At 44.3% G+C, this 27150-nt stretch overlaps 1 protein-coding gene across 2 annotated transcripts in view; it reads right to left on the reverse strand.

Moving 5' to 3' along the window:
* LOC139916068 (protocadherin alpha-C2-like) overlaps positions 1–27150 on the reverse strand; it is a 44074-nt gene that overhangs the window by 10204 nt on the left and 6720 nt on the right. The window contains exons 1-3 of one of the 2 annotated variants that reach the window (XM_071904854.2): positions 11465–14071; positions 7232–7296; positions 3409–3494 (exon numbers count right to left, since the gene is read on the reverse strand). In XM_071904854.2, coding sequence (XP_071760955.1) covers positions 3409–3494; positions 7232–7296; positions 11465–14071 — 2758 coding nt within the window. Of the gene's footprint in view, positions 1–3408; positions 3495–7231; positions 7297–11464; positions 14072–27150 lie in introns of those variants that run through there. The other variant, XM_071904855.2, reaches the window with a different exon arrangement.

Below are 27150 nucleotides of genomic sequence, written 5' to 3' on the forward strand. Positions count from 1 at the left end.
TATCACTCCTTGCTTTTCTTTTTTAGTTCTTGTTCCTGTGTCTCTGCATGTCAGTCGCCACCTCCCTTTGTCTTATCCTTCACCTGATACCTACTGCCTCATTCTGCTTTCCCCAATGCCCCCTTCCTTCAGTATCTTTTGTCCCACACCATATGCTTGCACTCCCCTCTATATAACACCCTCCACCCACCCACCCTTCTCTTTCTCTCTCTCTCTCTCTCTCTCTCTCTCTCTCTCTCTCTCTCTCTCGCCCATATTCGGGGCCATGAATGGTTGCCGTGGAAACTACATCCTCCAGTGAAGCGGTAGGACATTGGTAGGAGTCGTGGTGACAGTGCTTGTGCTGATGGAGAATAATGCTGCAAGCTCTCTCTCTCTCTCTCTCCCTCTCTCTGTCTGGTCTAGCCACTCTCCCCTAGCAACAGCAGCCTCATACAGCCTTCTCTCTTTCCCTCTTTCCCTTGCACTCCCTGCCTCTGTCAGTCACTCTTCTTTACTCATTGTCACTTTCTTCCCCTACAGCCAATGTCCATCTCTTCCCTGCCTTCCCATCCACCTTAACCTTCATTGCTCTCTCTCTCTCTCTCTCTTCTGTTTCTGTTCAATCCCTTGCTTTGCAACCATCCCTTCTCTCTCTCTCTCCCTCTCTCTCTCTAGGGGATGATTCCAATTCTGCACAGTTCTCGCTGAATCCCTATGTGCCCTTGGTTTAGAGACAGAGCCGTGAAATGGAGGGAGAGAGAAAGAGGAGAGAGATAGGGAGGAAGCGAGGAGAGAGTTAGACAGCATGCAGAACCCTGATTTCATTAATGTGAGTCTGTTAATCTGGGCGTGGGCTGCACTCCATCTGTCACAGCAGGAGCAGCACACAAAGCAGGCAGCCAAAACACACACACACACACACACACACTCACACAAAGACACAAAACAAAATGTGCATGCGCACACATAGAACTACACAAACACGCACACACACACTCTCTAAACCAGGGGAAGAAACAGGGGCGTTGTCGGCTGTGGCTCCTTGTCTCACATCGAGGCAAAAAATAGACTGTGAGGCAAAACAGCACCCTGTAGGTATAACACCCAGGTGGAAACAATCCTGTCGACAAACCAAACTCCCACAAACCAACTCTCCATACACCCATATACTCCTGTTCCTCACCTAAGGACAGCGGTCCGCCTAACAAACAAGAAGATTTAGTTATAAATAGCACAGCCTATGACTCATTCAGTGATGTGACAGGCCACATTGAATCAATATCTCCATTTCTCTCATTTCTGGGGCTTAACACAGGTCTTCACATGGTAAACAGAATCAACCTGAAAGTCCAAAAAGAATCTTTCTCAATCTTGTTCCCCAGTAAGGCAGCTCCAGAAATAAGTGCTTTTCACATTTTTTGACATGCTTAACCCAGAATTATCCTTAGTCCTATGCCAAAAGATGACCTGAGGCTAATTTAGCCCTTTTTTTGCATTGGAACGGTCAGCCTTAAGCTAGTAATGCTATTCTTAACCCTGCTCAGAAGGGGCTAAACAAGGGGCAGCCGGCCCTTACGAAAATCAAGGTTAGCCGTGTATGCAATGTGTGACTGTGAAAACTTAGATAACCCTTGGCAATTAGGTTTCTGGTATGCAGTTAACCTACAAGAGCAAAATGCATTGCTAAAAGCCCAATAGAGAAATATATAAATAAAAAAAAACATGTTGTTCCAAACCTATTCTTTGATCGTCATCAGACAACAGACATCTTCCCAAATGTTACCAGCTCTCCAAGTTAGTCATATAGTAATTTTAGAACTGCCACTCCTTAATTTGGCCCATCTAACATCCTCACTTAATTCCCCTGACCTGCCTCTGTACCCCCAACATGAAAACTCCACTACCTGTTCTCTCTCTCTCTCTTTTTCTCTCATTCTCTCTCTTTTCTCTCTCTCTCTCTCACCATCCCTCGTATTTTCAAATGCCTGCAGGCTGTACGTCCTAAGCCAAGACAAGAAATCGATGGCAGAGTGGAGGAGGCTGTGTGTGTATGTGTGTGTGTGACAGTGGATGAGAAGAGACAAGGAGGGAGTGTGTGGGTAGTTTGTCAGCCTGCCCAGCCCACCGCCTCCTGTCTATAACAGACACAGGGCCAGGTCATCTCCACACTCTTAATTACAACAAATCACCTCTTTATCTGTACTGTAATTGCACCGTCATCCTCACCCCAGTCCTCTCTCTCTCTTTTTATATCTCTCTGTCTCGTTCTCTTAACTCTCATTTTCTCTGCTCGGTTCCCTCCTTTCTGTTTATTTCCCTTTTACTCTTTTTTGCCCCCATTTCCTTGTCATTTTGTGGAAAGTCAACAGTTTACAGCCAAGTTCTTCTTAACTCACATATGTTATAGAAGGCACTGACATGGACTATGCAGTGCATCTTCATCGTCATAATTTGTATGATAATTAAGTCAAGAGGTGAAGGATGAGGAGACCAAGACCTTGCTCATCAAACCCAACACAGAGTCATGGCAGTTAGAGACAAATGCATGGGCACTTGCCACCTGACTGCATTAATGCCATTCAAAGAACAGCAAGGGTATGTGTGTTTACTATGTATGTGTGTGTAGATGTGGTTTTAGTAAGTGTGTGAGTGAATAAAAGAGCAAGGGAGTGAGAGAGAAATCCACAATAAAGAGAGAGGGAATGTAATTATGTTTTAGTAGTCTTCTCTAATGTGTTCTCTAATGTTTGTCCTCTGTGGCTCAGTGGTTTATGCCTCTGTAAACATCCTGATGATAATCAAATCAACTATTGACTCTCTCTCTCTCTCCCCCCCTCCCTCTCTCTATTGTCTCCTTTCCTGTTACAGAGAGCAGAGATATCCATCTACGCCTACATAACACATGTGATTTCCTGTCCCTGCGGTAGCGGGAAGTTTGAGGAGTGGGTCAAGGCGATCTCGTAGCGGATATCTCTGTATTACTCACTTTATTACTCTCCCTTGGTTTGATAAGCTTTGCAGGAATGCACTTGGTATAAAATGGTCTTAGCCATGCTGGTAGACAACATCTGTCATAGTTTTGCCTGTCTCATGGAATGTTTGCGTCTTGGGTCGCGGATTAGCACTATTATTATTTTTTCATGTGAATATGATATTAGTTAAGTACTAGACCAGGTCCCTGTGTGTCAAATATAGCTGTTCTTTCGTTAATTTAAGTTTTGTTGGTGGTATGCCCTGATGTGGTCAAGGTTATGCTTGAACATACTTTGGACATTTGACTTGAGTAATATCTTTTTTTTTGTTTGTTTGTTTTTTCTGTGCATATGCCAGTATAGGTGATTCTATGTGTAGTTTAAGTTGGACCGGGTCAGTCTGGGACTGGTCTGGGTCAGAGTGGGTCGACTGACTCTGGGTCAGTCCTCTTACCAGCAGCGCTGGACACGGTAGGCCAGTTCTGAACCAGAACCCCCTGGGCTCCCTGCATCACTGAGGACTCCTCCATGTGCACCGAGCTGGAACACAAAACACACAGGCATGCAGATGTTACACACTGGAAAGATATTTTCATACACACAGACACATTTATCCTATGTTGAAATAAGCTGTACAAAAAAAACAACCACGCACACACATAATTTAGTGTAATGGTAGACTCTGTATTATGGCTGTCCCATATAACTGCAGCATAAGCTTCCACAGACCCAATCCTCTCCCCTCCACATGCTTCCTATAATACACAACATTACAAAATTAAAACCTGGAATTCTGTGTGTGTGTGTGTGTGTGTGTGTGTGTGTGTGTGTGGAAGGGGGTGTGGGGGTTGGGTGGTGGTGAACACCATTGCAGGAATGTAACTTTGAGATTAGGATTAAACTATTCACCCTACATATTCCTACCATTCTCTGGATTAGGGATTACAGATGGACGTTCTTACATTTTCACACCCGCCCTGTGGGATTTCAACACCCTCCCCTCTACTGAAAAACACCCTGCTCTCTGCTGTGCTAAAAAACAGCCAAAGGGATGCTGCAAATGCAGTCTCTCTCCCTCTCTCGCCGTCTCTCTCACTTCCATAAAAGGAAGGGATTTCATTCTCAAACTGCAAGCTCTGAGTATGAGGTTTTAATCATGTGAAGGTCCAGGTGAAATTTGTGTCACTTTTCAAAGGCTCACTGCTTTCATATATGATCCACCCATGGAGGGCAAAAACTCTCTGAATAGTAACATTCAGAATGTTGGGTGTTGGCAAAGGATTAAGGACCTCTCAATCTAGTTTTGTTTTAGCAGAAAGAACAGTGAATTATGGGACAGCATGCGTGTGTGTGCATGCTATGGCACTACACAGAATATGCCCAGAAATCCCCAGATAAATATATAAACCTGCCCATATGGTCTATAGAGCATTGCTCTAACTCTCAACCCCTATCTGCTGCTGTTCCATTTTAATCCACCTGCCCACTCCTCTCTCCATTGTCCCTGAGTCTAAAACTGGGTCTCTTGAAGTTTAAACTTTCACTTAGGTCAGCTGAGTGCTGTTGATCCAAATCTCTGTCTCTCTTTCTCTTTCTAGCTGTATTGGGTTATGCTTTTTCATCTCCTTTTTCACATGCAAGACAGTCTTCATGTATATATTTCAGATTAGTTCTTTTCTCTTGATCTTTAACATCCTTTTATAAAATGATATACACACAATGGAAAGGAGGAAAAATTCTCAGAGTAAGAATACTGAGATACTGGAATAAAAAATATAGAAAAAAAATACAAATAGGGGAAATAAATAGAGACACTGGGAGAGAAGGAAAGGGGAGAAAATGGAATCACCACCATTTTAAGTATGGCTCTTGCTGTGTTTGAGCTTAGTGTGTGTCTGTGTGCTATGTGTGTGTGTTTGTGGGGTCAAGGTCAGACAATTACAGACTTGTCCCCATCCTCTCCTGGCTCCTCTTTTATCTGATTCCTCCTTCATCTCTCCTCCTCTTGTTTCATCTCTCCCTTCCCTCATCTCCCCCTCTCTTTCCACCTCAGCCATTTTTCATCCTGTATTTCTATTTTGTTTCTATATGACAGTATTATTTCTGAGTGAATGTGTGTGTGTGTGTGTGTGTGTGTGTGTGTGTGTGTGTGTGTGTGTGTGTAAGAGGTCTTTGTGTTTATGTGTGACGGTTGTGTGAAGAGGTGAGTAGTGATTTGGTGAAGGAGGCCATTTTAAATGCTGCTAAGCACTGGAGTCATGGAGATGCACTGATCAATTATTAATGGTGAACACTGGACTGATAATACGCTTTTCAGCTAATGCCAGTCTTGATTTCTCTCCCTCATCATCTCACTTTCTCCTGTCTGTCACCACAAGCCTCTTCCTTGTCTGCCAGCGTTAACACATTCCCATCTGGCTTACTTTCTTTTTCCATATCATAGCTACAGCGATCACAAAATGAATCCATAGACTAGCTTCTAACAAAGTGCAATTAGGGGGAAATTCTGTGCATTCCATTAAGGGCTGAAATTAAATAGGTCAATGCCATTGGTGTTTGGGTGTGATTTATAAAATCTCCTATAAATGTTTCAAACAAGCTCTGATCATGTCAGAGTATAAATAGATGAAAAGACAGTGGGGCTTGGTAATGGGGAATTGGGGATAGTCAAGTTAAAAGGCATCAGTGCTAGTGAGTGACTAGAAAGATTTAATACGTTAGACTGGTTCACCCAAGCACATTAACTCTTATTAAGCCCTGCTGTAATTATGAGGGAATCTGTAACATTAATGACACTCAGATGGTACACTCTTATTAATCTGACACACATGCACGAGTGTGCACACATGAGTGCATACACATGCTCGCACACAGACATGCATAATGGAAGTACACATGCTGAGTAAATCACATTATGTGACTCTGCAGTTTGATATCAACTTAGACAAAGGAAGCAGGCCTGCATTATTGGATACTGACTGGGCAGAAGCACTACAGTTCAAATACAGATCAGATCAGTGCACATAAAGTAACACATACTGTGAGACATGCACAACATACACAAACATACACATACTGTATAGGCCTCTGCAGACCCATGTCTCTGAGCAGCAACAGACAGACGCTGTTTAGAGCTGTGAAAGCATTGTCCATTCTGTCATTTCATGTGGCCGTCATCTCTGCCATAATGGCGCCATAGCCACAGGGATACCCTTGTGTGCGTGTGTGTTTACATATGTATTGTGTTTATCTGTGTGTGTCAGAGAGAGAGGGGCAATGACAGATGACCTACTTATGTTTTCCCTGACGGAGGGACTGGTTAGCCAGTCCTATACATATATATACTGTATATACTGTATATACACACACATTATATCATTGTTCTTCGGGGGGATACAGCACTACAAACCTGCCTATTTGCAGTGGGTTGATCTGGTTCACTTGGCTAGCTCCATCTTGTTAAGCCTGGCACTGCTTGTTAACTTGCCCCTACCTCATTAGCATGACCCTTGATTGGGTCAGGCCCCACTGATCCCACAGCGGGTAGTAGCCCAGTGCCTTATGGGTAATGTGATCCCTGGTGTGGTGATGCGGCAATCCCCATGTCCCTGACAGGCCAAGTTTCCACCTGACTACCTCCCCTCCGTCCATCACTGACCCCCTGCTTACCCTTCCCTCCCGCCAGCTCTCCATCTGTCTAATGGCTATGTTGAAAGAGACATGTCCTACTGCACATCTCTTTACTATCTATCTCTCTCATATGGTCACTCATATTTCACAGTCCATTGTTTTCAAGGATAATAGGATTGCATAGATACATATATATTTTGACATCTCACTGAATCTCTACCTGTCCACCTGTTCTAGTACTGTATGTGCAGTCCAGACAAATAAATATACGTTCAGAAAACTCAGTGTAATGCGAAGGACATAAAAGTAAAATTCCTTGTAAATTCTATGCACTTGGTATATCAAGATAATAATGGATTTGTTTTGTTAGGAAATATAAATCAGTAGGGAAATGGTACAGGATACAGTTATTTGCTTAGGTCTTCATAATGTGAGTGTCAGTTGGGGCCATAGTGTGCTCTTTCACAAATCGTGGTGGATGAAAGTGGCTGGTGAATTAGGTATGTTGATTTCCATCGCCATTTCAGTGGGAGTAGTAGCTCATGACTTGGGTATAATGCATGGAATACTGGTGAATTATGAATGGTGAACTAAAGTAATTACAGATACTTAGTGCAGAGTGACAGGAGAGATTTTTTGGGGCTTACCTCTGCATTACGCCTCCTGCTCTCAGGGAGGCTGAGTATCGCCAGTCTGCATTAGGCGCCTTGGGCTGCAAGAGAGAGAAAGGAACTGAGTCTTAAGTACTGCTCAAAATCACACAAGCAAAACCCAATACCATCTCATTAATAAATTATGGCGAGAACTGCTAGAGCATGCATAGCACGCACGCGCATACACAAACACACACACACACACACACATTCATCATAACAGTGACAGCTTGCTCCTGCGTTTGGAGAAAAGTGAGTGATGAGTTGAAGCTTGTAGCGTGGCTCGTCTCCTCCCACCTCTCACTCCCTCTCCTCCTCCCTCTCCCTCCCTAATTCCCTCCGTGTCCTTTGAGAAAGTATGACTTTGAGAGATCTTACTCCTCCAGCCCACTGACCCCGGCTCTGTGACACATAGGCCCTGAGGCTACTCGTCCCGGGTTAGTCCACTCAGGCTAGATGGTACAGTCTGTTACCATGGAGACCCTGCAGAACTCTCACATCGCTGTACGTGCTGATAGACTCCATTAGAGGCTGCAGTGTCCACCTGTCTCTCTCCCTCCCTCTTCATTATGCTTTCAAAGTGAGACGCTGTCATCACAAAATTACTGAGCTATGAAGATGTTTTTCTGTGACAGTAGGTAATAGCATGTTTCTCTAAACCACCTCCACCCTTTTCTGTATTTTTCCTTTCCACCGCACCCCCCCTCCCTTCCTCTGCTCTGCCTCTTTATATTCACCACCCTCTTTCCCTTGCTGTTGAGTTCTTTCCCTGTGTTATATCCTCTTTACCCTGATCAAAACCTGGAGTGTCACTAGCATGCAGTCCGCCTGAGTCGGCCTGACAGATCTTACCATGGTAACTGTATGTAGCCCGCTCCACATCTTACCCTCCACCCACCGCTCTCCATCATTTGTCTCCTGTGAAGGTCACAGGTGGAGGAAGGGGAGAAGGGGGAGGGGAAGGAGATATCACTTTAACCCCCTCGGCTCTGCATCTAGACACAGATGCATCACAAGAGAGGGACACCACACCACCACAACCTCTGCGTGTCTGCTGGCGATTCAACTCTTTGGTGACATGAGATGAGATTCTAATTGCTGGGTTTCTAGGGTCTTTCTATTACCACAAATACATAGAGATACAAATATATATATATATTGGACCATGCTCAAAAAACCAGATCAAATGAATGTGGACTGAAATTCATTGGTGGTTGATATTCTTCTATATGATCGTGCTCACAGTGCAGCAAAATGGGCTGTTAACCTAACCGCATAACTAAAATGAGATTACATTTGCTCTAATCTCAGCCTAAACCATTGATAGAGCTAAACCAATCTGACAACCAGTGAAAATACTCACTTCTCCCTGCCTTGCAGTTAATAGGAGACCCATTTCCTTTCAAATCTATATGACAGATGTTCACTTGCTGTTGAAGCTGCATTGACCTCTCTGAGTCTGCAGTGGACATTCATCACCCTTGAAATCCAATATTTGGTCTTAATGAGAGAGGCCTGGTATCCCTCCTGGAGTCATTCAAACAGAGCAAAATGTCTACAGGGACACAGAGCACTCCACACTGCAGCATCTGAGACACTCATCAATACAGGAACCAGACCAGTAATCAGTAATTTGAAGATAATCAAAACGCAATCGGTAGCTGAGGAATCATGTTCAGGTTGATATTAAGGAAGGAAATGTTATTATTGCCCTAAAATCACAGTTAAACAAAGGCCACTAGCTTAATTGTACATTTTGTACCATGGACAAGGAGAGAGAAAAAACATTCAAAATGAGGCCAGATTGTCCGGAAATGGGACTAAACGGCTTTGCTAAGTGTTTGCCCTGCTGTGGCATGGCAGTGGCCGAAGGGAAATTGGTCTGCATGGCCGTATGGTGTGTATGGGGGTAAAAGAAAACAGACACACACTAGCACTGCAGGTTAGACACAAGCATCTGGAACCTAAACATGTCCGCAGTCTGATACACTCCCAAGGGAAGACATACACACAGACATTCACAGGAACAAATAGAGACTCAGAGGAAAGTGTAGAATATTACCAGCCCACACTCAGTATATGTAAATAAAAATCTGATTCATAGTGATAATGAGAAATTAATTAATTCTGTTTTATCATTTGAGAGGGAGAGACCAAATTTTGGGGAGAGAAAAATTCCCTTGGGTTTTCAGTCTATTCCGTCCCTTGCCTGGCTGCATATTGTAAATCAGGGAATAAACAACACCCTAGGTTTGGCCTCTCTCATCTCTCTTTCTCTCTCTTCCTTCTTCCTTCTCTCTGCCTCTGAATGGACACTCCTTGCATGGATACAGAGCTCACACCTCCGCCATCAACACATTGTCCAATCACCTTCCATCCCCCCGCCTCATCTTCACAGAGCCGACCAATCCAGGCACGGCATTGAGAAACACGTCGCTGCCAGTTAATTACATAGCAAGAGCAAACATGACTGGCATTTAATGAGGAAAATGCCGGGGGATAACGGAACAATTACTTTAAATATTACTTTATTTCTCCTTTTATCACATATTTTCTCTCTATCCTTTTTTGCACTGTACAACCCCATAGAGGCTGTAGGGCAAACATGATTGTGTAGAAAGCAAATGGTGATTGTTTGATCCTAATACTGTTTGTTTTACTACAACCAGAGACTATGCAAACAACTCGGTGCATATTGTCATCAACCTTTTACATGGGAAAAATACCATGAAACTCAGTGAATTAAGTACAAGTACTGATCTAAATCCAACTCAGAGACTCTCTGCCTCATTCCTGCCATCTTCACCAATTCTCAAACTGTGGCTGATTGCTCTGTACCAGAGAGGTACGTGACCCGAAGGGGAGATTTTGGTGCAGTGGGACTGGCGGCCCTCTGGTGAGGGCTGCACTAATGCCCAGACTGTCCCTCTGTCCAGAGATGACCACTGAACGCCCACTGGACTAGAACGATGTGGCACATTGCCCACAGTGGACCAATAAGACTGGGTATGTGAGGTCACAAGTGAACAAGTTACTGAAGCTCCTCAGAGCATGAACTAATCCTCTGAGAGATGTCTCCCTTGTCTCCCTTTGTACAAAGTACTCCAAACCCACTGGCCCACTGAAATAGCATTCAGCATTCATAACATTAGAATTCTCAGTTAAGGGCATCCTGGTGACTCAGTCTAAGGTGGTCTAAGGTGAATACCATACAGTGATGTCCTGGGTATGAATTTGTCACGCCCCCCATTTCCCACTCTTTCCTGTCTCTCTTCACTAGACTATGTAATCAAAAGGCGAGAGAGAGAGAGAGAGAGAGAGAGAGACAGAGAGAGATAGAGAGAGGGAGCGAGGGAGAGAGAGGATGGTAACAAAAAAGAGTGACATCAGGAATAGGAGGAGAGAGACATGCTCCCTGAATATACATGAGGAAGAGCATTTTGATGACAGCTCTCTGAACAACTGTGGAGGAGAGAAGCACATAAACCTCTGATACCCTGAATCATCAGAAACAAACAACTCTCTAGCAAGCCAGGAATGAACACACATACACACACACACACACACACACACACACACACACACCGCCATCCACCACATATAGCAGAGAGCAGAGTGTACCCACCCACCCACTCAAGCAAACACACAATCCAGAGAAGCTACCCACACTTATGTATTCCAGCCTCCTATCTAACATTAAGATAAAGACTTGACAATTCAAAGTACATAAAGTACAAATCAGTAAAGTTATTAATAGATGCATAAACATAAACAAAATGTACTGCATCTCTTCCCTCAACCTTACGCATTCCCTACAGATAATATCACAATGGATTGAGAATACTAATAGCATTAAGAGAATCCTGGGAGTGGCACTCCAATTTTGACTTTTGTTTTCCTTTTTTTAAAGAGACAGGTTGTATACAAATGAATAAATGCTTGATAAATGGTCACATTTACCAATTAACACTAAAAATAATACATGTAAAAATCCAGGAGGGAAATGCTTTACTTAAAAAATCATAATCCAGAAAAATAGATTAAAGGCATCTGCAGCTTCAGAACCCTAAATGTCAACTGCTATCCTTCCGCAACAACACCACCCTAGAGCAAATCCTGAACCATAACTCACTAAGAGTTTTTCTTTTCTGGCTTGTGCTCTGTGTGTCATTAGTGGTTGTGAGGCGCTCTAAAATGACAAAGACACAGATACACCCGGACACACACCTGAATGGCAGTTGCATCTGGCATACTGAGACGCCGTACAAACATCTGGCTCTGTCCGCTCTGGCTGGTGACGTAGCCCGAGCCCCAGGTGCCACTGTGGGGCCGGCCCGTGTTGTAGAACATAAAAGTGTCGCTCCCTGACGTGGCAGTCAGGCATGTCTTGTAACAGTATGTTTTGGTCATAGACCCATTACCCCGCACTTCAATATAGTGCGGCTCCACTTTGAGGTCGCGGCGCAGCGCCACATTGTTGTTGGGTTGTCCTCCACCTCCTCCTCCTCCTCCTCCTCCTCCACCTCCACCCCCACCCCCACCCCCACCCCCACATCCCCCTCCTCCCCCTCCTCCTCCTCCACCCCCACCAGCTGAGGTGCCCCCTTCTGGCATACTCTTCTTGGATACGCAGCATGGGGAGCAGGAGCCAGGCTGGGTGCAGTAGGCATGGCAGCGCACAATGGCCAGCACAAAGACAGTGACCAGGAAGACAAAGGTGGTGGCACTCAGGGCGATGATGAGGTAGAGGGTGACATTAGAAAACATTAGGGGGCTGTGGGGCCTGATGATGCGCTTGGGGTCAGGGGTCAGCTTGGGTGGCAGCTCCATTACGTGCACATGGATGGTGGCGGTGGAGGAAAGTGGTGGCAGGCCATTGTCGCGTACCAGCACTGTCAGTAGGAAGGAGGTGGAGTTGTCCTCAATGACACGCCGTGTGGTGCGGATCTCGCCTGTGTACTCATGCACCTTGAACAGATCAAGGTCTGCATTGGTCTGCTCCAGGGCATACAGCAGCCAAGCATTCTGCCCCGCGTCACCATCCCACGCCACCACCTTGGTCACCAGCACGCCCGCTTCTGCGTTTTTCATCAGCGTTTCTGTGGTGCGTGTACCGTTGGCGGGTGGGTGGACTATCCTGGGCATGTGGTCATTCTGATCCATAATGTAAACATATATGGTGGCTACACGACTGAGGGGAGGCACGCCGTTGTCCTGGGCTTTGACCTGGAAGTGAAACTCTCTCAGCTTCTCAAAGTCGAAGGCTCGGAGAGCATAGGCCTCACCTGTATCGGGCTTGATGCTGACATAGCTGGCTACAGGGATGCCATGGTTGTTGTCGTTGAGGACAATATAGGTGATGCGTGCGTTCTCTGCAGCATCAGCATCTGTGGCCTTCACTACACACAGAGGGGCACCGGGAGCATTGTTCTCTGTGACATACACAGTATATGATGTCTGTTCAAAGCGAGGTGGATTGTCATTTACATCTGCAACATCCACTTTGAAGGTCATGTGAGAGGACAGGGGTGGAGTGCCGCCATCAATGGCAGTGACAGTGACATTGTAGGAGGAGATGGTCTCCCTGTCCAGGAAAGCGGAGGTGACAATGGTATAATGGTTCCGGAAGGACTTGATCTTGAAAGGCAGATGAGGCATGATCTCCAGGGTTACTTGTTTGTTTGGTCCAGAGTCACGGTCATTTACACTGATCAATGCTACAACCGTGTCAGCCCGGGCATCTTCACGTACTGGGCTAGAGAGTGAAGACAGCACAATCTCAGGAATGTTGTCATTCACATCCAAAACCTCCACCACTACTTTACAGTGCACTGCCACCGGGGCTGGCCCCCTGTCCATTGCCTGTATGTACATTTCATAGGAGTTTGTCTCCTCATAATCTATATTGTTTTTCACCCGAATTTCCCCTGTGTCTGTGTCCATAGAAAACATCTGTCTAACCCTCTCTGGTGTATAGCTGCTGAAGGAGTAAAAAACTTCCCCATTTGAGCCCTCATCAGGATCTGTTGCATTTAACTTGATCACCAGCGCACCCTTGGGCGAGTTCTCCGACAGTTTCACTTTGTACACGGAGTTGTCAAACGCAGGCACGTTGTCATTGGAATCAAGGACACGTATATTAATTTGGGCTGTGCCAGTTCGCTGCGGGGTGCCTCCGTCCACCGCTGTCAGGATTAGCTGATGAGAAGGCGTCTGCTCGCGGTCAAAGGGCTTTTTGAGGACGAGCTCGATGTGCTTACTATTGGAAAAGGGTTTGATGGAGTCCAGAGCGAGGTGATCGTTTGGGCTCAGGCGGTACTGCTTCACCGAGTTGGAGCCGTCATCCGCGTCCTGTGCACCCTCAATGGGGAACCGGGACCCGGTGAGAGCGGACTCCGACACCTCTAGTTGATATTCATCTCGAGGGAATTGTGGCGCGTTATCATTGGCATCCAAAATCTCCACCTCCACGTTGTGCACCTCCAGCGGATTTTCTACGACCACCTCCAGGTTGCGAGAGCAGGTGCCACTGAATTCACAAATTGTCTCTCGGTCAATGCGGTCACTCACCAGCAGCTTCCCGGTTTTGTGATTTATGGTGAAATATCTCCGTCCACTGTCCGAAGTGATTCTGATGCGTCGGGTGGAGAGTTTTCGGAGGTCCAGATTCAAATCCCGGACAATGTCACCGACCACAGCCCCGTTCTCCAGCTCCTCTGGAATGGTGTACCGTATTTGTGCATTTGTAAGGCCACTGAGTACAAAAATCACCAAATAGAAAGAAAAAGGCACATTCTCCCTTATGCTGTAACAGCATCGTGCCGTAACAGCCATCGCAAGCAGGCAGGATTCGCAGACGGGTTAGAGAAAGCTTTCCGCCTTTTCAGCTTGCTGTGCGTCCCCACCCGCCTCATTAAAAACGGGGGAATAGTCCATGCATAACCCCGACTATGTGCAGGACGACCAAAGCATCCTCTCTGGTACAGGTGCCTGTTTTAAGGGATTTTTTTCCTGTGCATCCATGTTTTCCTTTGTCTTCCGCGGTAATGCTTTTTTTTTATTCCTCTTTCCTCCCAGCAAGGCTGACTCTTGTTTCCCTTTCACGGATTCTGCCTATTGCTCTCTCTCTCTCTCGCTCTCTCTCTCTCTCTTCCCCCTCCCTCTTTCTCTGTGCGATGGTGTCTGTGGGCAACGGGGGAGGGGGAGCCACTCGCACAAACGAAACTGGCTGCATTTCAGCACCTCCGATAAAAATCAGCGTCAAATCAAAATAAAATGTTGGTCAACCCGAAAAAACAATTAGATTGTTTATCAATCGATCTATCTTCAAATCTGACCGCAGATAGAGAGTTGTCAGTATCATTTACACAGAGAAATGCATTCGGCACAGTCGTTTTTTCTTTTTGTCAGAGCCAGTGCCACCGCCCTTTTCATTGTGCGCTGGGATACAACATTGCCGAAATGATTTATGAACCACCCTGGCGATTAGACTTCCTCATCCCATTGATCCAAACCTGCAATTACTCAGGCACCGTCTACCCAGACGTAAAAACAGATTTTTGAACAAATATAGGCTATATATAGGCTATTTTTTAAAAACGATAAATAAATAAACAATTCGACTGTAAATAAGCGGACAAAATAATCCACTGCAAACGTTTTTACAATGTAACCAACACTCACAGGTAGACCTACTTCAGTCTTTATTTCGTTTTTAGGCTAATTCAAATAAGAGGTTTCGAACTTCCATTGCATATTCAACAGGACATAAACCAGCAGAACAGAATGAGATTGGAACAAAGCACGAGATGTGTGTGTGTGTGTGTGTGCGTGTGCGCGTGCGTGCGTGTGTGTGTGTGTATAGGTGGTGATAGGGGTTAGCGGGGGTTAGCCATCCTCTCCTTTTTTGAGCCAGTGCGTTATAGGCCTCTTTCCCTTTGTGTCGCTGTCCACGAGTTCAAGTTCTGAAAGACACTGGGGACTGATGTCAGCACAAAGCCATTTTCTGTTCCTTCATGATATCATTATGACCTACAGAGACAGCTGGGGTGGCTTACACTCTGACCGCACAAGGGCGTGTATGCTGCTTTAATTTCAGTTTGCGTTGCGCCACAGGTTCATTCCCTCATAACCCACGAAGCCTGTGTTGTCATGGGGTTGTTCATTCGGGGTGACGGCGCTAACCGGGTCACTGACAAGATGTTCTGGACTTAGCCCCTTTCCACATCTGTCAAGATAAACTACGCTGGCATCTCCTGACAGACAGTAATTATAGAAACATGCAGTTGTATGCACGACGTAAATTGCACAGAAAATGTTAACTTTACTATTTCAATCTCCCGAACGAACCAAAGCGCTATTTGCCACAGTACTTACAAAGAGGTTCGCCACAACTATGGCTTTAAATGACCATGTGATGTCTTGGAAGGATTTTTATACACACATTAGCCTACTCCCATCGGTTTTATAGCCTGCTTTAGGTGGAACGATCACAAAGTTAATTTAATAGCTTCACGGATTTTAATAGACAAATTCGAGCTAGCGAGTCGCCTGGCCGTTTGACAGATTTTCACTGATCCATTAACAGTTGACCTCAGACTATGCGTGGCAGTACAGGAAAATCAGAGCCATCGGCGTTTCCATCTCAGGTGACAAGACACGCATTCTGAGATGAATCTTATCCAGCTACAAGCTTTTTGAGTTTTAAAGCTGTAACTGGCAGACGGAGGGTTCAACAGCGCATGTGTGGTCGCAGGTGGTCAGGAAGTGGCATTAACACTCAAATCATCTTGCTGTGGCTCTGCTCCTAATTACTCCAGCCTTAGAACTCATGTACCTCAATGAAATTCCAATTTAAATCGGATTCGATTCAATTAGGTGGGCCCCTACTCCTAACGCAATCAGCAGATCTTTTGACACTGTTTAATTTCATCTCTGCATACGAAGGAACATAACCAAGACTAACTACACACTGCAGCTTAATTCGTGTATGTAGCCCTAGTGAATCTAGGTTTTAGTCTCGTCTAGGTTTCAGTTAATGCATTGAGTCATGCAGTAGCCTCTACTGAGATTGAAATTGAAATAGTCTTGCACTGATGAAATGATAATCTCATTTTAATATAAATTAATTTGGTATTCTTAATAATGACTGCATTTAGAAGTCTACCTACATTAAAACATTTTATTGTGATTCATCAGAACTCATAAAACGAGCATATTTTTTTTTGGCTATGTTTTATGCTATGAAGTGGCCTTGTGAGACCCTGAGCCATGTTGATTCACCCCGGCCACTGGGCCACTATGTGCGTCCACCGCCCACGTAACCTCTTCCGTCTCCTGTTGCAGCTGCCACTCTCACCCACGCCCGGTCTGCCCACGGCGATGACAGCGGTTGGCAACCCGGGAGACGGAGAGAAGACAGTGTCACTCGGATGCTGCTAGTGGATGGGCAGATAACGGAGCGACTCTTCACACTCCAAGGCGACGACGACGAGGTGGCGTGCTGGGAGTTGGAGAAGCGATACCTAAATGTCCATAAATTGGAGTGATGACTGCACAGGCATGTTTTCACTAACGAAAAATTACTATAATATTCCTATAATAATCTTGTAAGGGCTTAAGTCATGTCTGCTGTGCTCCATAGTGTGTTTATAGGCTAATGATCCAATCGTAGGCTACATAATGGTATCTTTTAATCTCCTATGGATGTTATCATTATAATATATCTGTACTCGTTGAGTTTATAATGACCTAGTCGTAGCCTACGTTATAGTATTTTTTAAAAAAAAATCTCATATGGTATCACTGTCAAATTCGCACAATATATTTATATGTGTAGGGACTTATAATTTTGCTGTTATATTTATATCGTATCCTGTAGGATTACTAAAGTTCTTTTTGCTATGGGTTTATCTGAATATTATTTCCCTACTGACCAGCGGAGCCGCCACGCTACCCGTGACATTTAGCAGATTTTCCCGGTGGGGTGTGTGGACCTCCATGTTTGGCAATATGAGGCAAAAATGAAGAGGCGACTGTTATCTCGTCAATTACACACGCCGCTGGGTTTACACTTGGCCTTTCCACCTCTCTCTCTTTCTCTCCTCTCTCCCTGTTCTGTTTTTCTGTCTCCTGAACCGTTGCCCAAATCAAAAGCACGTAACAAATAGCTCTCTCTCCACATACCTGTTTGAATCACACCCATCTGTTCCAGCGTTAATTGAGCGCCGCAGAGCTGTGGATTATTTCATTTTTCACTCAAGGGGGCTGCGGATTAAGTTATCTCCATTATTCCACCGGCAGACAAACAGACGCCTGTTATGCTACAACAAACATCGACATCACAGACCTAATTGGCTCCCACTTCCAAATATTTATTTTATCTTCATTTTGTCTCAAATGACCACAAGGTGTTTCAGTTTCAGATGTCATTATCCCGATCCAAGCTCCCAATCATTTTTCCTGACCTTGACTACTCTGTACACTCCTCCCCCCTCCATTCTCTCTCTTTCATCGCCTCTCGCAGCTGGAGACTCTTCAGTGTCTCCAGCTGCACATGTGTCTTAGACATCCGCTGTTCCAGCTGAGAGCTGGGCTGAGGGACACACGGGGATCTGAAATGCAAACACAGGAGCTTATGCCTTAAAAAAAAAAAAAAGTATATAGGCCTATATATATATATGTATATATACATATATAGGAAGAGAGAGAGAGAGAGAGAGAGAGAGAGAGAATGAACGAGTGTAGAGTTACAGAGTAAAGAGTTCTGACTCCCTCCACTCTGCACAAGGAGCTTCTCGCTGCCAGAATATTAACATCCCCCGCTCCATCCATTATGCAAGATGGTCGCCATATTAATATCATTGCCATCACTAAGACTCACTCTCATTAATGCTGTAATCGCCTGCTCTAAAAGCCATTCGTATTGCCTCCCCTAAGCGTCTGTTATGCCATGTGGAATCCCCCCTTTTCAGTGAGTCAGATGTCCCGGACAGCAGAGATCCACAGAGAAAGGGGTCATGGCTGGGCAGGCCTCTGTCTGTCACTCCCTCACTCGACACATATACAAACAGAGGCAATCATGCGAACTCAAAGGGCACACACACACACCCAGGCTCCCAACAGACCCCCCCATCACAAACACACGCACACACACACACACACACACACACACACACACACACACACACACACACACACACACACACAGAGACACACACCACACAGCATATAAAACACAAGCACATAAGCCAACAACCACTGGACAAGGACAGATGATTACTTTGAGGCTCATGTAGTGTCTGAGTGTCTGGACAGACCATCTCGCTCATTTTTCCTCTCATTCTCTCATTGTTGTGTCTTATTTGTTTTCTGGTCTGCTGTGCTGTGGGATGCAAGTGATGGTCTCACTGAAACCCATCCAGACAAAGTCAGTCTGGTTGACCAGTTTCCTTAAATGGCAGTGAACATGTGAATACAACAGCCAACAGTGGCCTTAATATAAGTAGATGCACTTACAGCAATGGTGTTGGAGATTAGTTGTAGGGGATGAAGATGTGTTACACTAATGCAGGCACTCACACATGGAGGTTATTGAGTACAGTCTCAGTGTTGGCCAATGAGCAACTCTACAGGGGAAGTTCAGTGAGTGCCTTATTTAAAAGCATGTTGGTAGTAGTTCTTGATGGAGAATAAAGTACTTATTCACTTTCACCACCAAGCACAGCTGGCCCAAGGTTTCGAACCAATGTCATTCTAGTCACAAGTTTGTTTCTCTAATGTTCAGGCTACTGCCACTTTAAGTGATTATGTTATTATATACAGTACATATTATATTATATTGTCTGTTGGATTTTGGATGAAGTTGTTATTCATAAAAGTATAAAAGTAAAGTCACTGATTATATTTGTATTTTTCTTCATGCTGCATTAGAGAGAAAGAGAGAAAGATTGAGAGTGAGAGAGGGGAAATATCTGCTGGCTGTTGTGTAGGCGGACAGCTAATTGCAGTGTCTGTGGTGCCAGGAAAAAGTGCCTTCACAATTAAAAGAAATCAGCACTAAAAAAAGGAAAGTGACAAAACAGCCTTATTCTCACACAAGAGATAGCACAGAGAGGCATTCTAGAACACTTAACTATACAAAATTAATTGTTTTAAAGATTGCCCTTGGTGGTCATGGTAAATGTAAAATCAAAATACAGAGGGGGGAGAGGGAGTGAAAACATTTCACAACCACAATAGCAATTTATATGCTCTTACATTAAAGGACATTCATGTTGTCCTTTGTAAATGGTACATTGTAAAAGAAAAGTTAAATACAAAATTGTCTCATTGTCAAAAACACTGCAAATTTAATCCTCCTAAGTGAAAGTGGGAGAGGTAGCCTGGGCAAGTGGGAGGAGAGGTGGAGAGACAGTGAAATTGGTCCCTCTATTGGACTAAATTGGTACTACACGGAGAGGACACGTGATCATATCCCGCCGCCCGTCCACCACACTGCTCCCTCATTAAGCAGAGAGAGAGAGAGAGAGAGAGAGAGAGAGAGCACATCAGAGTGCGAGAGAGAGAGAGAGAGAGAGAGAGAGAGAGAGAGAGAGAGAGAGAGAGAGAGAGAGAGAGAGACACGAGAGAGCACATCAGAGTGCACTGGCAGTCATTTCCTCTCATTTGCAATACAGTGACTGCCAGGCCCCCTCCAGAGGTGAGAGGAGAAAGAGCAGAGGACACTGGATGAAAGAATCTACCTCTGTCTGCTTTCAGTTCAAGGACAAGCCTCATATTAGAGCATAAGAAATTGAGTATTACAGGTCCAGAATATTTACCACAGCATTATGAGATATGCACCATTCAACCACATCCTTAAGAAGAAGCCATCACATGCTCTAGACAAACAAAATCAAGGGTTCTATTAGAAAATGCTATATACATTTTAGGAAAAAAAACAAACACTAGCTGAACTTAAGCATTCAATATCTCTACGGTTATTGTTTTATCAACAAAAGACCTGAGCAACCTACTTTCCCTTAGAATGTACCATAATTTGTTGTAATTTTGTACTATCAATCACTTTGTCAGACTAGGTGTCACGTATTTCAAATGGTGGATACCTCATTTTGGAAAGCAAACCTCCTCAAATACAAAATACAGACTGGTTAATTGTATTTAAATGTAGCAGAGTGGTTATAGCTCTATAATCCATTGGTATCTATGTACCTTTTCATTATTACTTGTTCCATGCAAAATAACTTTACTTTTTTAAATCTCCAATCCAAAGTCTCATGTTAATGATGATCCCTTTACCCAGGTGTACACAGTATGGGAGGATGTATTCTCTGGGTGTGTTTGTTTGTGTCTATCCCTTGTGCACCTCTCTTTCAAGCTAAAGGGCATGCGAGAACTAAAGACAGCACAAATCCCTCCCTCTGGGACCTTGCAAGGGTTAAAGAGTGCCTCGGTTGTCCTGGTTCTGCCTGTGCATAAATCAAACAGATTCTTGCTGTGGCGGTAAACAAAGCTATCAGGAAGAGCAGGCAGGCTTTGGATACTTCCCTCTTAGGATGCCCTGGCTTTGTATCGTCGTCAGATGGGAAAGGCTGGAACCCGTGGTTCTGAGCATGACAAAGCTAATCTAACGACTGCAACAACATCCTGATGCCACTAAGAGGGAGCACAGATGGAGGACGGGTGGTGGAAGTGGGGGAGAAGGGTGGCGATAAATTCTTCCTTTTATCTGTGACCAATTGTAAGCCCGTGATGTTCTCACTCCGCTGCTGGGCATGTATTTAATGTGTTTTTTTCTCTGTCTCATCCTCAGCAGCTCCCGTTTTCTCGCTTCCTCACCATCTCACGCTCTAGGCTTGTGCTTGTGCTGCTGTATTCCTGTCTTCCTCTACAGCCCACTCCCTTTTTAATACTAATTCTCTCTCCTCTCACACACCTTTCTGCCGCTTGCTCACTTCCCTGCTCTTCACTTGGTATTTCTCGCTGACTGTTACTATATTTGTACTTCTGTGGTCTCTCTCTCTCTCTGTTCAATTAAAATATGCTTTATTGGCATGACAGCACAGAAACCTATAATGCCAATGCTACAGATCTACATTTTCACATTAAAATACCCTCCCCCTTGTATCAGTGTGTGTGTGTGTGCGCGTGCGTGTGTGTGTGTGTGTGTGTGTCAATACCACGACAGTGTAGATTCTCCCATACTCAGACCCTTCACCATACAGTGAGTATCAATAGTCATCAGAGTATGTGTAAGCAATTACAAACAAAAAAATTAACATAACATACAAAAGTATAATGGAATATAATGATGTCATAATGAATAATGAATAATCAGCAATAATATAATGTAAAAGAGATATAATATAGGAAATTAAAATTTGACAAATTACAGGATTTACGATGGTGCATGGCAGGCTGGGACAAGGTCTGCAGCTAGTTTGGCTGTTTGCATGTTTTCTTCTAAGAGGATACAGATTTTCTCTTCATGTGGGAGATCATGGAATCTTGGTATTTTTTCAACAATTTTAGGGAAATCTCTAACACATTGGTACTTGGAGCACAAGAGCAAGAAATGTTCCTCTCTGTATATACCTCTCTCTCTCTCTGTCTCTCTCCCCCCACCTCTCTGTCTCCCATTGTGTCCACCCTGTTTCCTCCATGCTTCCCACTATCAGATATTGGGGTAGGTGGCTGGGTGGGGGTGGGTACATACTGGCAGCTCCCTGGAAACAGACTAGTTCATCATTTCATTACGGCTGAGAACAGTCTCCATGGTAACCTCAGCTAGCAGAGCTAACCTCACTCTCACAAAGGACACGCCCTTGTAAGGGAGAAAACAGGAAGTGATTATACATAAGGTGTGTGTGTGTGTGTATGAGAGAGAGAGGGGGAAAGACAGAGAGAGACAGAGAAAGAGAGAGAGAAAGAGAGGGTGAGAGAGCATGTGTGTATGTGTGTCTTTCTGAATGGCAGAACATCAATTTCAAATAAAACCATAGAAATAACAAAGAACTGGCGTTTTTCCAATGAACCACATTGCTATTATATCACCGTCCATTAAAAGATAAAGAGGTTAGGGTGATGAGAACATTTCCAGGTCATGCCTTTGTGCCATATGCTGAACCTATCTGGGTGTACTCAACCAAAATTACGTAGGTGAATGCCTCTTCTGTAACACTGCAATCCTGTTAGACTGTGAACCACTTAGCTGTCTGCCTCAACCAGGATAATGTACTCTGTGAATCAATAATTGAATGCATTTTGCAGCATTGGGGGCAGCAGAGTTAGAAGCTTTTATCTGATACACACTTCAAACCCACAGTCATCTTCTTATGCACACTGCTAAAGAATTATGACTCTCACAATCCTTCAATAGTTCTTATTCTTCAATAATGTGTTCATTATTATGGTACACACAGTCTCGTAGACACAAAAAATACTGCAACAAACACACGGATACAAACAGACACGGTGACCGGTGACAGAAATGGATAAGCCTTATTTCCCTGGTCTTTGCCCCGCCCCACCGGTTTAGCTGTGATTGACACCAGAGCTGCCGGTGCTGTCAGCCCCGCCCAGCCGCAGAGCGGAGCAGGAAGGAGAGCCGAGCCGAGCTGAGCCACCCCGGTACTGAGAGCTCCCTGCTGCTGCTGCAGCGCATAGCGGAAAATTACCGGCCCCTCCCCCCTCACAGAGAGCTGCAGCGTACAGAGCACATACTGAACCACTCTTACGCATAGAGACAGCTCCGGGCATTGTTTCAGGAACCACATTGAAGCTAACGCGGCATAGCGAGCTTGGCAATGTACACAACATATATCGGAGTAAACGCAAAACACCTACTGCACACAGTTTGATTCAGATGGCGCATCGAGAGCGCTGCCATCTTTAAAGCACACGCTGACCCACTTACACACATACGCATCGCCTGTAATATGCAAAGCCGATGTGTGAGCACAGAGAGCCCCGGTTCACTCTGAGACATTTCACACTGAACCAACCAAACGAACGGAGCTTTGACAGATCAGGCCGTGTTTGTTTGTGCTGGACCACTCCCTGAAATGAGGTCATGGTATCGTCTGAGTGACTAAGACACTCAGAGCATCGTGGCTCCACAGCCTCAGAGTGTGCTGAGCTTCACCGAGAATATTTCAACACACTGCGCTACTTAAGAAAAATTGCATTGTTCAAATTAACATCCTCTATAAATGCCAGACAAACACATTGTGCATAAAAAGACACTGCATTTAACATTGACAAATTTTGCCTGTTAGTCAAAACAGAATGCTTGAGCTGCTTACACGCTGCTCGGCATGAGCGGATAGGGGCTGCCCTGACACACATTAAGGATGTTAATGAAAATATAGGGAATCATGTTTACAGCGTGCTCAGGCTGATAGCACACATGTCTGGAGAAATGGCCACTAATTCCCTGTTACTTTTCTCAGCTGCTCCCCTTCCACGGGGAGAGTACACGGCTGGCGAACTGGAGGGGGAGGGGAGAGAGGTCTGGCAGCATGGAGGAAGAAGAGAAGGAGGAAAAGGCGTGAGATGAATGAGAAATCATGGGTACATGTAGGCTACCTTGATATTGCGGATGAAAATAAGTGAGGATATGGAGCTCTGAGAAAGGAAAAGTATAGAATAATAGCATGAGAAGGGGCTGAAGATAGAACAGTAGTGGATTTGAATTAACAATAGTGTTTGGAGGCTGTAAGCATGCTATTTTAAAATATACTACACTGCTTTGCACTGCACGGCTTTAAACTGCAGTCCCGATTGCTCCTAACAGTTTTATGTTAGACAAAAGGACGTGAAGTAAAAGGTTAACATGAGCTTAGCTAAACTGAAAGTGTCTTTTGGCATATAGTTTGCTGGTTTGTAACAGACCAATATTTACAATATGAGTGCTAAATCAAATAGCAAAATGAATAAGTCATTGCTCTACAAGACATGGCAAATAAAATCAATATCAAATAACACTCACATATTAGTCTATGTTTCAATTAATATCTCAGAGACAATGGAGGGCGTGACCAAAACATAGCAGAGAGATAAAGGATAATGGTGAATAATAGGAAAGAGAAGCTGTGACACTAAGGAAACAAACTCATAGAAAATCACGAGAAACACAGTCGAAAAAAGGAGTAGAATATACTGAAGAAAAGCGAAATCAGAGACCTATTCACATTATAATCTATAATTTACCTGAAAACAGAAATACGGACAGGCTCCTTTTTAAATTTTTTTTTTTTTTATACCCATTTTGCCGTCTGAATATCTATGACTACAGAGAGAGAGATACAGATAAGTCTTGAAATGTTAATAGGAGCACATATCCAATGTTTTCATTAAGATCTATGATAAATATAGAGTATAAGATGTTATGCTTTAAAGAGAGATACAAACTAAAAAACAGACACAGGCAATAGGGCAACTAGGCAAACCATCAAGTGTATATACGTTTAAAAATAACTAATGTCCCCACCATGTCCTATGACATAAACAGACGAAGTTTCCACCAGGTGTAACGTCATAGAGGCCAAGAGGTCGGTGACAATTTTGAGAAGGGAGCTTTCAGTAATCCGGACACTTTCAGCACCACGGACAGCGATAGTACCCAATACAAGCATTGGAGACAAGAAAGATGATACAGAGAAAGTAGACTGAAGAATGAACAAATGCTATATAATATTTTGACTCTTTCCAGGGCCTAGCAACTCTATTCCAAACAGATACAGAAGAAGGCGGTGTATAACAAAGTTAACTTAAAGTCTTAACTAATAGGCAAAAGGAGGCCTGTAGTCAGGTTTGCCTGTTGGGGAGAACTACATCTTACCTTTTCTTTATTGGGTAAAGTCTGAGTCCGGCTAAAAGTGTCTCCTCCATTAATACTGATCAGTTCCGCATCTACAGGCGGAAACGGCGCGGGGAAAACCACTACGTCACTCTTCAGTGTGTCTGAGCTGAAACACACGTCATACTGCTGAGTAGATTTAGAGTAAGACCAGCTCCCGTCAGGGTGGGTGGTGATCATTGGGGCACTGTACCTGCTGAAACTGCCGTCTGTCCTGTGGCATTTGACAGCTATTAAACTGATGAGGCTCAGTAGAAAGATCACTGACACCGACACAATGGCGATCAGCAAATACAGGTTTAAATCAGAGAAGCTCTCCTCCTTTATCGGCACGTGTCTGAATTGAGTCTGGATGTCAGCTGTGCTTTCAACCACCACTACATCAATAGACACAGTAGCTGACAGGGAGGGTTCTCCATTATCACAAACCAACACCACCAACGGGTGAGTCTTCACGTCATTGTCACTCATTCGCCTCTTAGTCCTGATTTCCCCGGTGCTGGTTCCGATTCGGAAGAGGTTGGTTCCCTTGGGCTCAGAGATGTGATAAGAAAGCAGCGCATTGTAGCCAGAGTCTGCGTCTACAGCCCGGATCTTGGCCACAAAGTAGCCCGCTTCAGCAGAATAGGGAATGTTCTCACTGTTAACGGAGCCGTGCTCAGAATAGGGCGCGAGAATCCCGGGACTGTTGTCATTCTCATCCAGGATTAAAACATTCACAGTCACGTTGCTGCTGAGCGGAGGAACACCAGAGTCTGTGGCCTGAACTTTAAACTGGAACGTTTTGAACTCCTCAAAGTTAAAAGACTGCAGGCTGACTATATCTCCAGTCTCTGAGTTGATGTTTACCATTGACGCTATTGGGGTAGTTTTAAGATTACTATCTATTATAGAAAATGTTACTTTTGCATTTTCGTCTACGTCAGGGTCATTTGCAGTTATGGTAGAGATAATGGCGTCTACTGGACTGTTCTCTTTCACAAAAATATTTATCACTGGTTCTGAAAAACGAGGTGGGTTGTCATTGACATCAGAAACGTGTACTGTAATAACGCTGGTGCCGGAAAGAGGCGGGCTCCCTTCGTCAGTAGCTATTATTGTTACATTATATTGAGAAGCTCTTTCTCTATCAAGAGGTCCATCTACTACTAAAGAATAATGATTTTTATATGTATTCTTAATTGTAAACGGCAGAGAATTAATTATTCTAACCTGAACAACGCCATTTTTACCTGCGTCGTTATCCTTCACCGTTATAAGTCCAATCATTGTCTCTAGGGGAGCATCTTCCCTGACTACGTTGACTAAAGATGTGACTGATATTTCTGGTGGATTATCATTAACATCTGTGATTTCCACGAGTACTTTACAATGGGAAGCTCTTGGACTTTGCCCTTTGTCTTTCGCTTGGACACGAATTTCAACTGCATTGTTTTGTTCGTGGTCCAATTCCCCATTTACCGTAATCTCCCCGGTCATCGAATTAATGGCAAATATATCAACATTATTATCATTGTCGTGGTTGATAAAAGAATACACTATTCGTCCGTTAAGACCTTCGTCTAAATCCTGAGCATGCACTGAAATCACAGTCGCACCGTGCGGCGTGTTTTCAGGCACTCTGGCTTTGTACAACGGCTTGCTAAAGACGGGAACGTTGTCGTTAACATCTTGCACATTAACAGTGATCTGTAACGTCCCCGATCTCGGAGGTTTTCCTCCATCTACAGCGGTCAGTGTTAGTTTAATAACGGGTTGTTTCTCGCGGTCTAAGGCTTTTTGCAAAACTAATTCAGCAGACACACTCTGTTCTCCACCATTCTGTACATCCAGCGAGAAATGTTCATTTTGGCTCAGCTTATAGCCCTTAACAGAGTAACTGCCTACATCTTCATCATAGGCGTTTGGTAGTGTAAATCTTTCCCCTGGAAAAGCTGATTCGGAGACATTCAAAATTATTCCTGGTATTCGAAAAGAGGGTGCGTTGTCGTTTATATCCAAAATATTAACCTCAAAGCGATAGAGATTCAACGGAGAGTTCACAATGGCTTCC

The sequence above is a fragment of the Centroberyx gerrardi genome, chromosome 16, assembly GCF_048128805.1.
Source record: "Centroberyx gerrardi isolate f3 chromosome 16, fCenGer3.hap1.cur.20231027, whole genome shotgun sequence".
NCBI lineage: Eukaryota > Metazoa > Chordata > Actinopteri > Beryciformes > Berycidae > Centroberyx > Centroberyx gerrardi.